Genomic DNA, 15,138 nt, shown 5'->3' on the forward strand with positions numbered 1-15,138 from the left:
CACTGAAACAGATTCCACCTCTCTCTCTCTCTCTCTCTCTCTCTGCCTCCAAGACAAGAGAGAGAGGAAGAAGAAAAGGCTCTGCACAGAAACAAGAGATCTGAAGGATGATCTATGGGGTGATTGAATTAGAGAAGGTACAGCAAGCAGCATGAATGAAGGGTTCAATGGGCTTGCACTTCTTGAGATTATCCAGCTAATATGCATGCTCAAAGACTGGCAAAAATAGCTTCCTTTCAAAAAAGATAGAGACAGACGGACAGTTTACTTAGTATTTTCTCAAACACACACACTCATGCACAGGCACACACACCAGCTATGCCATGTTGATGAATTTACTTTCAGTTAATTTTGATAGCTTACCAGTTTACGGTTCAGCTATGTAAATATAGATGAATAGCATGAGTGCTGAATTGCCGTGAGTTTTTATTGGAACAACTGCTTTCCCAACATTTATTTATTATCACATTTCTATTTCTATTTGTTTACATATCTATCAAATTCCTATTCTGCCCATTCAGGATGATATACATGGGGACTATTCCTTTTTATCCTCATAATGATCTGTGAGGTGGGCTGAGCTCAAAGGGTGTGACTGGACATAGATCACCCAGTGAATGCCCTGGCCAAATAGTTTCATCTCCTGCATCCAGGAGCTATACACTTTCCACTAAGGTAAGAGTGGACAACACACAGCCCACGGGCCACGTGTGGCCCCCTGCTTCCCCCAAGTGTGGCCTCCACCACCACTGTTTCCCCCCACTTTTTAAACAAAGTGAAAAGTTGTGGTTTGCCACCTGAATTTGATAGCAAAGCACTATGGAAGCTTAGAACTAGAGATGTAAAATTTCCAGAATTTTACAGATGGAAAAACACAGCTTGAATTCTGTACTGGCCTTTACTGAAAGTAGCATTAAATTTTAGTCTCCAAGTTCACTTTTTCAATCACTTCGCCATTGATTCTTATGTGACATCTTTCTTCTTTAGGAATCACCGGTAACGCTAAATAGGGAAATCTCCAGTTTAATTCTATAAACTACACCCTTTCCCTTAAGGCACCTAAGTATTTAGAACAGGTGTGTGTCGATCCAAAAGCCATTCACAAAGGTAAAGAGTAACAGGTACTGACACAGCTGAATGAATTTTTAATTACATGACACACAAATAGTGCTGATCCGAATGTTCTCCAGATGATTTTCACCTCAAAAATTGTGATTTCAGGGGAACCCCTCCCCCCGCTTCCTTATACTTCTTTTGTGGCTATTTACAGCCACTTCCCCTCCTCCATTTCTGCTTCAATGGCACTTTTTTTATCCATTCCATTTCTCCTCAAGCGATCCCAGCCAATTGAGAATCATGTACTAGGCATGATGACAACATCAACACATCAGATAGCCCAATTAGATTTAGCGATGGGCTGTTGTCACTAAAGAGCCCATTAGGATAAAAGCAATGCTTCCTGTACTGGTCACATGGCCAATCCCAATATGAGTTCGTTACACCAAAATTAATATCCTGATCCTAAAATTGTTGCCTGCAACACTTAAAAAAAAAGCATTGATAAAGAACGGTGTAATTGTTTGGTTAAAGCAAAATCCTTGCCTCCTAAGCTAAAAATGTTAAGCTAAAAACAGTTGGGGGGGGGAAATGGGGCGGGGAGTGAGTTGCTCGTAGTATCAAACAAGAACAACACGAGGAAACAATCCCCAAGGATTATATTTATATTGAATCATAGCCAGAATATGTAATATAAAATTTAAAAATACTATCATGAATACTGTAAATTTAGTTAGATTACTGCAATGCACTCTACGTAGGGCTGCCTTTGAAGACGGTTAGGAAGCTGCAGCTCGTGCAAAATGCAGCGGCCAGATTGATTTTGGGAACCAGAAGGTTCGACCATATAACACCTGCTCTGGTCGGCTTGCACTGGCTGCCTGTATGTTTCCGAGCCCAATTCAAGGTGCTGGTTTTGACCTATAAAGCCTTACACGGCTTGGGACCACAATACCTGACGGAACGCCTCTCCCGATGTGAATATACTACGTTCAACATCTAAGGTCCTCCTCCGGGTGCCTACTCCGAGAGAGGCTCGGAGTGTGGCAACGAGGGACAGGGCCTTTTTGGTGGTGGCCCCCAAACTGTGGAATGATCTCCCTGACAAGGCTCGCCTGGCATCAACGCTGCTATCTTTCCGGCGCCAGGTTAAGACTTTCCTCTTTGCCCAGGTATATGGCAGCACATCTTAATCACCCACATGTTTAGTTTTTTAATGGTTTTTAATGCTTTATGTGTGTATGTTCTGTGTTTTAGAATTTTAAATTTTGTATACTCGTTTTTATCTTAATTTTAGAATTTCTGTAAACCACCCAGAGAGCCCTGGCTATGGGAGCGGTATATAAGTGCAATAAATAAATAAAAATAAATAAATAATTTGGTAAGGCATCACCATTCCAATTTATTTGATATTTGGGGTGCAGGCTAACTCAATAGTTTGTAATATGTCAATGGTTACTATGAAGACTAAAACTTCTGAATGTTTTAGATTTTTTTGGTTTTTAGAAATTGCTGACCTGAAGATACTGACATATGATGAGGAAGCATAAGCTATGGATCCTCAGGACACTCTGGGCAAGTAGAATCATTGTATTAGAGAGCAGCCCTATGGGCATGTAGCTCCAATGATGCTGGGCTCCTATCTTGGAGCACGCCATCCATTGAAAGCCCTGTTGGGCTATTGCCAGCAGGATGGAGGGAGCGACAGTGGCTTCTTCTTCTTTTGCCTCTCTGTCCTCCTTAAGAGCACTTTCCACTTGTTCTCACAGCCAGGAGAAGCAACATAGGTTAAGAGACCTTTGGATCCAGCAAATTCATGGCTTCTCCCCTCCCAGCTCATGGATCTACCCCAACACTCCCCTCTTTTCCCTTCCTAAGGTTGGAGTCCCAAACCTGGGAGAGGGAGGGGCCACTATGGAGCTTTCGCAGCAGCTGAGAGGGGTTTGGAGGGGGAAGAGTAGGGATGGGTGTGTGTGCCACAATTGGACCTCCTCCTTTGAGGTCAGAGGTCGGTCTGCATCCCATGGCACTTCAAATGCTGCCTAGGGGCCCTTTGATTACCCTATTAACTATTGAAATTCTGATGTAAAGAAATACCATTGGAATGCCATATTTTCATTATCCATTAACTTTAATTTAAGTTAAAATAATTTTAAAGTTCTTAATTAGCATAAATACAACCCCCCAAAATACTTTGAACATGAAATGCAGCTTTAACCACAACTGGGACAACATCTTACACTTAATGGTGATACACACAATGTAAATTTAGCTTATGAATTATAGTTGCAGTTGTATTTTTGGTTCATGGTACGGCTCTGTAATTTTAACAAAATGCTTATTATATTTTGGCTATGAACCGATGAATATCATCACCACCTTAGGGCTTCTTCCGTTGGAGCAAGAAACAAACAAACAACAAAGAAAAGCAAGAGAAAGAGCAGGTTCCCTTCTGTCTCCTTCCAGCTTGTAAAGAACACCCAAGTGCTCTTTGAGAAGAACAGCGTTGATGTCAAATAATGTTAATAATGCTAATTAATAATAAAATTCTATCCACCTAATTGAATTAGTAGTTAATTTGATCTTCCATTTAATTTTATCAAACCTCTGGAATCAAATCAGTTGTATTTTTTTTAAAGGCTTCATCTCTTCATTTTAATCAATTTTGATTGCTCTAAGAAACTGTTCTAATACAACCACTGGCTGTAAGGAAATTGCTATTTAATTAATATTGAAGGCAAAATTGTGGATGATAGAAGATTAAAAGGAGGCAAAAAAAGACTTGCGATAATAGAAAATGCTGAAAAGAGCAGCTGTGTGTTTTCAGACATTGTTATTGACACTGCAAAGCGTTAACATGTGCTATACAAGCTGCAAGGAACACCTTAACAAGTGTACAGTGCAAGGAACAGTTCTGAATGACTACGAAGGGAGCTGTTCCTGTTTAAATCAAGATGAAGCTTCACATGACTTTTTAAAATGACAATGATTGAAACCTGGATTTCATCAAAAAATTAAGCTGTAATTATTTGCTACCAATTAATTTTACATGGTTTCTTAAAAATGTTAAACTAGGATATGCTTTCTCGCAATGTATGATAAAAGAATCTCTTCTTTTGCAGCTCCTTACCCATTAATGGAATAAGCAGGAGAAATTGCAAGAGCTGGTGTATTGTAGCAGCTGGGAGTATGAACTATGAGCCAGGGGCTCCCTGGCTCAAAAATCCTGCCCCAGCCACAAACTCTGTAGATGGCCTTAGGCAACATACTAAATGCCCAGCCTCACATCTGCAAAGGGGCTGACAGATGTAGGGATCTGTCAGCCCCTTTGTAGAGTTCTTAATATGCTAATTAAGAACTGTAGGGACAGTTCTTCGATCCAGAACTGTCACTTGAGGCACAGGTGAACTCAGTGGCAAAGAGCACCTTTTATCAGCTTAGGCTGATATATCAACTGCGCCCTTATCTGGACAGTGATAGCCTAGCTACAGTTATCCATGCTCTGATAACCTCTCGTTTGGATTACTGCAATGCGTTATACGTGGGGCTGCCTTTGAAAACGGTCCGGAAGCTTCAGCTGGTACAAAACAGGGCAGCCCGTTTACTAACAGGGACTGACTGGCGAGATCACATTACGCCAGTCCTTTTACAACTTCATTGGCTGCCAGTCCAGGTCCGGGCCCGATTCAAAGTGCTGGTATTGACATTTAAAGCCCTAAACGGTTTGGGGCCAGGTTATTTGAAGGAACGCCTCCTCCCATATGTACCTACCCGGACCTTAAGATCATCTACAGGGGCCCTTCTCCGTGAGTCCCTGCCAAAGGAAGTGAGGCAGGTGGCTACTAGGAGGAGGGCTTTCTCCGTTGTGGCACCCCGGTTGTGGAATGAGCTCCCCAGAGAGGTCCGCCTGGCGCCTACACTGTACTCCTTTCGTCGCCAGCTGAAGACCTTTTTATTCACTCAGTATTTTAACACTTAATTTTAACTTAAATTTAAATTATACTGTTTTAACTCTGTATTTTAACCTTATATCAATTTTGCTGCGTGGTTTTATCCTGGTTGTGCTTTTTATATTGTATTTTGTATTTGTATTTTTAACTTGTTGGTTGTTTTATGATGGTTTTAATTTTTGTGAACCGCCCAGAGAGCTTCGGCTATTGGGTGGTATAAAAATGTAATAAATAAATAAATAAATAAATAGGAATTACTTAGATAATGTTTAGAATAGTGTATAATGTATATTGTATAAGAAATGTTACTTAGATCATGTATAATGCTTTGAACACTTCAAATGTGCAAAAAAGCTTCCTTTTTCACCCTCTGGAATATCTTTATTATCACATTAAAATAAATAAATAAAAGAATATAGTGATCTTCATCTAGCGAAATTAATGCATACATTAATGCACACCTGTTTTCAGCTCTGTTTCCACTTCTCCAACTTGCTACATTGATCAATAAATTGCTTTTTTTAGATTATTCTGAGTTTAAACAGTTGTCAGTGGGGTTTTACCTTTGGGTAAATCCCCCAAAGCTAACAATACACCTTCATAAATCTAGTAAGTTTTCTTAAGAGAGAACTAGAAGTTTCAATTTCTAAGCAGCTGCCTCCAGAATTTAAATACCGTATTTCTTCGATTCTAAGATGCCATTGATTGTAAGACACACACTAATTTCAGTACCACCAACAGAAAAAAGCTTTGATTCTAAGAAATAATAAACGCACCTGCGATTCTAAGACACACCCTGTTTTAAGAGATGGTTTATATGGGGAAAAACGTGTGTCTTCGAATCGAAGGACAATAAAATACTTGGGAACTGTAGCAATAACAATTGGTATATTTAACCTGAACCTTAGCAGTTCTACAACTATATGCTGTTACCTTACATTTTAGAAAACACAGCCTCATTGTACTATTTTTCATAAGAAATGTTCTGCGTAAGCATTTTTTTTAGATGCACGGTACTTTTAAATAGTTCCCCCTCCATGTATATAATGAACATATCTATTTATTTATTATTACATTTATATACCGCCCCATAGCCGAAGCTCTCTGGGCAGTTTACAAAAGTTAAAAACAGGCATATAGAGTCAGACCATCAGTCCTACCCCCAGGTTGACCACCCCCACCACCCCTGCCCTGAATGTTCTTGATTTCATGGAAAGCTGTACAAGCATAGGTTACACTTTCAGATGGTGTACCCCAATCTGTAGGCACCGGGGCGGTGCATAGGCATAACAGTGTCAGGGAGAGGCCAGCAGGCAATGGCCCGGTTCAGACAACACTCTAAACCATGCTGCTTAACCACAAAATGGTTGCATTCCCTTAACCATTTTGTGGTTAAGCAGCATGGTTTAGCGTGTTGTCTGAACCAGGCCACAGTCTCAGTTCTTCTTCATATTCACTATACGTGCATGAGCAGGAACTTGTGAATAGGGGTACTGTTAAGTAAACACTAAATGATTTAGGCACCAAGAGTGCAACTCACTAACTACCCATGTACAGTGCGTGCCACAGAAGCTAGCAAAGCTCCTTCAATCCCCCTTTCCTGGATCATAGCTACACTAAGTTGCAACCACTACATGGGCAACTATGCAGCAATGACTATCAACACCATGGCAAAGCGTTTGGCACATAGTCTCCTGGAAACATCCAGCAAGAGAGTGGGTAAAACTATTCCAGAATATCTAGTTTGGACTGAATGTACAAAACGTGGTGAAAGTTGACTTTCTCATGTGAATGCTGACAATCCCAGATGAAGTGTGTGCGTGTGCGTGTACGTGTATGTGTGTGCATTCCATCATTCTCCATATACCAGTATATGCTTACAACATTTAGGTGACTGTCAACATTTGCTGATGCATTCCTGAGCTTTCAAACATTCACAGAATTTGCCTGAGATAATCAGTATTATCACATGAATATCACTTCATAAATTCGCTGCCATGTACTGGTGTTTTCAGAGTACTAAACAGTACATTTTTCAGAACTGAGGGCTCTGTTTATACAAATGCTACCTAGAGTAATTGAACATGGGGATATCACTTCCTCTTGACTTCGCCTATGGCCCTCTAGTCTCCTGCCATGCATATTTCTGGCATATTTATGATATTTTATGTTCACGTAATCTCCTGTTTGCCTGCTTCTGACCACTTCTCCATGTGTTCTTTGTCTTAGGGCTACCATCAACTGTCATAGCAAAAGAAAGATCCCCATGTTTTCACTCTGGAAATCCCTCCTGTAACATCTGATAGGCAGTTGAGTGAATAAGAACATGCAACAGAAATGGCCATGGGAGCCTATGTCTTTGCTTATGTTCTTTCATTAATCAATTCAAATGTAACAGAAAGGAAAGGGGCATAAGGCTAGACTGCAGAAAAAGGAGACAAAACTCTGATCAATCAACTACAGTTGTGAGGCTAAGATCACAGACAATAATCCTCACTGAAAAGCTTGTAAGAAGAGAGGGATTTTTTTATGGGTTTGGTTAAGTGACTTTCATGACAATGTGCGCTATATTAAAGTGGCATCTAAGGGAAGGAACTTTTCCTGCCTTGTGCTGTGACTGTGCCATTTAATGCAGAGGGATAATAGGGTTAAGTACAGAGAGGGATAGCAGATCAACAAGTAAAACGGCAGGGGCTTAGGGTCCTCGGAAGTCAGTCAAGAGTTGGATACATGGTAGAAGTCTAACTGAAGAGTGGAGCTGGAGTAGGAAATAAAGGAGAAACAAGCGAAATACAAGGAAGGGAGATTGAAGTGTTAGGGAGCAGAGTGGCCAAAGCCATCAAACTTTAGGGTGGATTCCTGCACTGAGCAGGGGGTTGGACTCGATGGCCTTATAGGCCCCTTCCAACTCTACTATTCTATGAGCTACCAGCTCCTTTGAGCAGAGCACTGGATGCCAAGTGGAAGCGGAGCATGCTGCAAATCTACTCCCTTTCTGGGACCACCTTTGCTTCCTTTGGCGGAGGAGATCCCTTATTCACCAGTGGGGCATTACCTGGAGCAGCCACGAATAAGGAATGGGGATAAATCATACTGTCCAGCACCCAAATTGTCTGGGTTCATCTGCTAGGTTCCCCGCACCAAAGTACCCACTCCAAGCTGTCCATTCTCTACCACCACCTCTGCCCCACCACCCAGCCAGAAGTGTGAACACTGGCGTGTTCCTCAGGGACAGCATATTTCCCCCCCAAAATACCTTCTCTGGCTGCTTGTTTTCCCACAGGATGGGGGCAGTGAGTGGGAAAGAAGGTGACTAGTAGAGATAGGCAAGCTTGCCTTGGATCAACTCAGAAATTACTAGAGGTTTCCCCCCCCCCCAATCTGTGTGTGTGGGGTGGGTGGGTGGGTATCTCAAGTAATTACCTTTCTCCCCTGCCTTCCCTCTCCAAGCTAAAGTAGTGGCTTCCTTCCATTAGCCTGCACAGGTCAGGGGCAAGGAGGAAACCTTGCAAAAACAAAGCTAGCAATTCTTTTCCAGCTTGGATTTCAATTCAAGATGGTGAAGAATTTGGGGGTGGGGGGATTGTATAGTTGCCAGCATCTCTAGCGACAAGACGCAAATCCTGGGATCCACTTTCTGCAACCATCCTTGTATTGATGTAACCTCATCTCACTAATCTCACATAGAACTGGAACGTAACAAATAATTTACCAGATATGAAGTACTCAGCAATGTGGAATTCAAGAAGTTTCAGAATGTATACCCGTACACTTTTTAAAACACACCAGTGTCTGGTACAAACATAACAGCTAAGCTACCAATGACACCAGGATTTCTAGTGTCCTATTCCATGAAGGGAACACACTTAATTGAAGGCAAGCATTCCAGTTACACTGTTTCTCCTAGGAACTAATGTCGTGTGTGCTGTTGTGTGTGTGTGGGGGGGAAGTGTCTACATGGGGCTCACCTGTGTGAAAGGGAGGGTTTCATTGAGCTCATGGAATTCATGGGTGGCTGCATGGGTAGCTTCCCCGGAGGGTCGTTTTGCCGGCTTTTCTGGTGGCGCAGCAGCAAAAGCCGTCCCAGCTCCTCACACCACGATGAGAGCAGGGCTGGAAACAAAACAGAATAAAAGGTCATTGAAGGAGGAAGAATTTATATAGCAAAAAGAAGGAAAATGGAGGACAGAACAAAAGTGTGAAACGTGGGGCAATTGCCCAAGCAATCAAGCTGATTACATTGTGTAACTTTTATTTAAAATCAAAACCAAAAGCAAATTCAGGGTCTAAGAGCCTTAATTCTATGTTCGGAATACATTGTACACAAAGAATAGAGATCAGAGCCAAATCCAGCTCCCCGAAAATTACCAGCTGGCCTGAATGGGACAGCAGTTACTTCTTCCACCTCCTTCACAAAGTAGCCCTCCTGTAAAAGTAGTTGCTGCTTAACTTTTTTCTCTGCTTAAAAAAAATCTCTTCAAAAATAATGGAGCAGAGCAAGTACTGGAATAGCAACGCAGAAGATACAGAAGGAAGCACCAGCAATTTTCAAGCTTGCTAAAATTCTCCGGAATGCAATTCTAGGCTCGTTTCACCTTGCTCCTGTTTTCATTTCGATCTACTTTTGGCTCATTTGAAGGGGAACGTACACATTTCAAAAGGGAAAAGCACACATTTCATTCCTGTGAGTATTTTTCAAAAGTGTGCACTTCCCCCCATTAATTAAATGGTAAAAATATGTGTATTTGAAGAAGGCGCATTTTTCAACTGCAATTGCAACTTTTGTGGATTTGCCAACATTTCTAAAAACAAAAAAACCTAAACAGTGTATTGCTCATGTTCACATTCAGGATTGTGAACATGATATTTTCAGAAGATTTGTGGCCATAAATAAAATTTTCGTACATCACTAGGTATGAAGGAAAGTTCAGAGATACTGTCATGAAATCTCCCCACCTGGGACAGAGAAGAATAACTGCTTGAAAGATACACAATTGTGCAGAGCAGTAAAGCCTAATGGTTTACCACTGGCACTCTGCTCAGCCACGCTATAGTTTCTCATGTTCAATGCAGCCCATACATTTCTTAGCTTTCCTCTACTTCCAGGAAACCTAGGAACTTAGTTTAAATTAAAAGCAACCAGCATTTGTCCCTTTGCAGTGAAAAACAGCATAGAGACATGAACTATACAGCCCTGCTTACAGTGTCTCAATATATCCCCAAAGGGCAGGGGTAAGGAACTAGGGATCCATCAGATATTGCTGGAAAATTCCCATAATTCCGAACAATTGGCCAGCCAGCTGGGGCTGACGGAAGTCAGGGAGTTCAACAACATCTGGAGGGCCACAAGTTCTTCACCCCAACATTATTTTGGGATGTAGCAGCAGAGCAGAATCATAACACACACAAGATGTAAATCATACAACAATGTTTGGTTCTAGTCAGGCCTCATGTGAAGAACTGTGTTCAAAATTAGACCTTTTATGTTAAAAAGAGTTGTAAATCATAATTTGAGAGTATTTAGAAAGGCATTTCAAAGAGGATAATAAAACTAGAAGGAACAGGACAATATTATTCTTCAGAACAGAAAGAAAGGGGACGTAATATACCATATCAGAAGGTCAAAGTTAGTTTGCTTTTACCATGGTGACTAATCACTCTTTTGTTGCCAAGGGCAATATATCAGAATATAGCAGGATATAAGTTTAATAAGGAAGGTTTATACTAAACTAAACTTGCTAAACGGCTCATCATATTTCTGGCATGGAAAGGAAGGTGCAGATTATAACTTATTCTCTCCAATCCCATTTACCACATCCACATCCACTTCCCACCACTCACAGCTCCCCTGCCCTGGCAAGACCCTCCATCACAACTGGGAGAGTGAGAAGTTAGGGTGGAGTTCTTCTTCCACCCAACTTCCTGCACTTCCATTCATCAGTCATAGCTACAGCTGAGACGAGGACCAGATTCCCAAGGCTGCCCCTAACGCTTGCTATCTTAAACCAACCATAGACTCCTTGGTAAAGAAATATCACCCCTTCCCACCCTTGACCCTCTGAAGCAGTTCAAGATCATGGAGGAGAGAAAGCAATACCCTGTCCACAAGAATGAGAGGCTTCTGAGGAGATACACCTTCCAAGGAAGCTTGAACCCTGCTAGCTAATTTTACAGTTTAGTACCACTAGAAGTAACTAGAATTATGCCAAATGTTTAAAAGCAAGTATTTTTGTCAAGAAAAGGAGGCTCTGAAGACCTTTTCCCTGGAGTTGTTTTTCCCCTCCAGCACTTATTCACTGCCACTGCTTTCAGCAACTTCTTCCTGGCAATATGGTAGCAACCCCATGAGAGATCATGTAGTCAGCATTGTTTGATGTCACAATTGGAGATGTGACAATGTCACTATGCCAGCTAAGTCACAGCATCAGTGGCTTCTGGAAAGCCCTTTGGTCCCATTCGCAGCCCCATCACCTGGGGAAAGAACACCAAGTGGTATGTTTACACACTTGTTGAATATGCTCACAAAAGTGATCTCTATTTCGGTTCAAACCAGTAAAATTCCTGGAGAGTAATTTTGACAAAGGAGTCAGGTTGGAGGATCGAGACAAACTTGAATACCCCCCACCCCAACAAAGTAACTGTACTGTTGCTACAGATATCACTCCTCCACAGCCCTCATTGTCCTCTGGGTTGAAGACCAGGGACTGCTTCTGGTTCTCAGTTAAGAACTGGGTAGATGCAATATAGTTTCTCAATGGTACCATCAGGGAGAAATGCTCACTTTAGAAACATTTTTAAAGCATTTCGATACTAAGAAGAGCGAATAATCCTATAGTAGGCTACCAGTATGGGGTCACTCTGAATGTGTAGAGATTTATCTCTTAAAGACCACATTCCCATTATATTACGCTCTGGAAATAATCCACTGTAAGTGCAGAGTATTATGGTGAGCTGCCCAGATAGATGTGACGGCCAGGAGTGCCTACTCTCAGCTTCAGCCGATATACCAGCTGCATCCCTTCCTAGAGTTGGAAGACCTGAAGACGATAGTGCACGTGCTGGTAACTTCGAGGCTTGACTTCTGCAATGCGCTCTACATAGGGCCATCTTTGTGCCTAGTCCAGAAACTTCAACTAGTTCAAAATATGGCAGCCAGGCTGGTCACCGGTACACCTAGGGGTGACCACGTTACACCAGTTTTAAAATCTCTTCACTGGCTGGCCATTAGTTTCTGGGCAAAGTATAAAGTGTTGGTTATCATCTTTAAAGCCCTACATGGTTTGGGTCCAAGCTACCTGTGGGATCGCCTTCTCCCATACAATCCACACCACACACTCAGGTCCTCTGAGAAGAACTTACTCCAGTCAAGAAAAACAAGGCTGACAACTATTACCCAGGGGACCTTTTCCTCTGCCGGAAGAGATTCGTCAACTTAACTGTCTTCCGGATTTTAAGAAAACTATAAAGACTGATCTCTTCCAGCAAACCTACCCAGTTGAATTTTAAGATGCCTTTTAATAATGTGCTGCTTTTAATAATGTATTAGTTTTAAATGTTTTAATTATGTGTATTCTATGGCGTTTGCCTTTGTGTTGTACCCTGCCTCAATCCCGGAGGGAGAGGCAGGTAACAAATAAATAATAATAATAATAATAATAATTAGCAGCTAAGGAATCTGTCAACAAGCGTTTGATCAAACTGTGCTCACCTTTTATCCCTGGCATATCATTATTAATGTGCCAGCGACAAAGGGTACTCACCCTCCCTCTTTTTCCTCCCTTTTATGTTGCCTGGGGATAACAATCACTACCTAACATTACACTGGGGCCACTTGAGTTCTGAGGGAGCAGGGTGGGGTGGGGAATGAACAAAGTGTTCTGGCAAACTGTAAATGCAGCCAGTGTTGGAATAATAGCGGATGCTGAGCCCCTCCACACAAGCTGAACGTAATTACATTGGTGTCGAATGGAAACCATCCATCTTAAGTGCAGCTTTGATGCAAGGAGTGAGCTGCTCCCCATACGTGAGCATAGAATGCTCTTGACAAATAAAGATAAAAGGAGGAAGCAGTCTAATGATTCTATGACATGAATCTGCAAATGAATGCCAGCAACTCACTTTGGGGCGGAACAGAGGCAAGGTAGGAGAAGAGGCAATAGTAGAATAATGCCTAGTTAGGGAGGCAATTTCCTCCACCCCACTCTCCAGGATAAACAAGTTGGGATCACTTTGGTGATGGGAATATATAAAGTATCCATGAAATTAAATGTGCCATCCAAACGTTTTGTAAATCATGAAATGTAAAACATCAAAGCATGGCTCACCTTTTGTGGGCAGACAAATATACAGCTATATTTGCAGAAGATGTGCTTTTTTTTTTAATGTAGAATTTCAGACAATGGGGAAACAAATTTGAACATTGCCATCATATACCTCAATACCTGACCAATGACAGACTTATGCTTTCTTCCTCTGGGACTTTTGAGTATTTGTTTGACGGGCTGGCCTGAAATATTTAGGTGCCCTAGGTGGAAAAAAATTGGGAAAGGCAGGTAGCCCTCCGCACATTAGTCAAGATTCAATATAGAGTACAATCCACTGTGAAGTTCTCTTGCACAAGTGTCATGGAAATGAACAACAGCCTTGCAAGACCTGCCTGTCTCCCAATCTATTATCCTTACGGGTGTCCATCATTTGCAACATAAAGTCGCCACTTCACATTTTTCCTGATATTCTTTTATTTTTAAACAATCATAAATTATCTCCCCCAGTTTCCCAAGAACCAATAGCAATGTACAAAGCATGGAAAGCACAAAATATAAGGAGTCAGATTTTAAAATAAAATCTCAGCTTAAAAGCAGAAATGCATTGAAATGTTAAACATCTCCAAAAGCCGGATAGAACAGGCCGACTGCCACCATTTCCTTAAAACGCTGTAAAGATTGAACATGTTTGGGCTCTGCAAGGACGTTGCTATGAACAAGGCAGCACTGCTGCAGAATCTTCACAGGTTGGCTTGCTTCTATTTGTTTGCAAGTGTGCCATTTAGAAAGAACATGGGAAGCAATAGCCCATGTTTCAGCCCGAAAAAAGACAGTGAAATGAGCCAAAGCCACAAATCACATTTTGAAAGCATGTGTACGACTCTTTGATCTGTGCTGATAACACTGCCATAAGTTTCCATTCCAGGGTTTTTTTGTGTGTGGGGGGGGGTGATGGCCAAGATGTCCTCAGTGGGCCTCTTTCTCTTTGCTGCTATCACCACTGCCTATTCACTTGACCATTGGGCCAAATCAGCAAAGCTGTCCGGAGAGGAAGGACAAGAGAAGCAAAGTGCTTGGGGAGTGCAGTGTTTCTCAGAACACTCTTACTTTCGATGGGAGGCAAATGACAAGGCTTGCTAAGTAATCCACAAAGCTTTTATTAAGCAACAAACGTCTCTTCTACCCGAATAGAGTCTAACCTCTTGGAAACGTCCCCCTAGACAAAACTATGCAAACTAAGCGAGACAAGTGTCCGTTCAAGAAGAATATGAAGCCACTTCCCAAACGCCCGTAACTTCAGAGCGCCTGGTGCGGAGGCAGGTTCTGGCGTAATCCAAACGACTTTCTTAGGCCTTCCTTCCGCCCTGTGCGTTTGAGCTTCCGGCGGACCCTAGCATCAGCTAGCTTGTCGGGACACTCACCTCTGGAAGAAACCTCACTTCCCACTGAGTGTGTAGGATTTGGCCTTGAGGAGATAAGCTCTGGAGAGGGCTGATTTCCAGCTGGGGAATTGCCTGTGAGAGCTTCCTCCCCCACTGGTACAGGCTGCCTGGTGTCTCGTGCTGCATCTTCTAGTTCTGAATCTGATTCTGATTGATTACCTGAAACATCTTCTCCCAAAACAGGGGCAGTAGGGTTAGACATGACATGCAGGGGAGAAGGTAACAACAGCTAAGACAAAGAGCAGCAAGGCCAGGAGGCACCAGGTGTTGGCCGTGAGTCCCTTGTTGGGGTGTGGGCCTTGGTAGGAGCCCAACGGCGCCTATTCTTGATGGAGTATAAACTCTTAACTGCAACAAGGGCTCTTAAACCTCAGTACAAAAACCAACCACCTTGAATGTCTCCAGTAGTGGGCCGAAAAACCTTGT

General features: G+C 42.2%; 1 protein-coding gene across 2 annotated transcripts in view; it reads right to left on the bottom strand.

Annotated features, from left to right (window-relative positions):
- ZMIZ1 (zinc finger MIZ-type containing 1) overlaps positions 1-15,138 on the bottom strand; it is a 476,022-nt gene that overhangs the window by 69,338 nt on the left and 391,546 nt on the right. For both annotated transcript variants that reach the window (XM_063133162.1, XM_063133163.1), the window contains one exon: positions 8,975-9,119. In XM_063133162.1, coding sequence (XP_062989232.1) covers positions 8,975-9,119 — 145 coding nt within the window. The remainder of the gene's footprint in view (positions 1-8,974; positions 9,120-15,138) is intronic.

The sequence above is a fragment of the Elgaria multicarinata genome, chromosome 8, assembly GCF_023053635.1.
Source record: "Elgaria multicarinata webbii isolate HBS135686 ecotype San Diego chromosome 8, rElgMul1.1.pri, whole genome shotgun sequence".
Lineage (NCBI taxonomy): Eukaryota > Metazoa > Chordata > Lepidosauria > Squamata > Anguidae > Elgaria > Elgaria multicarinata.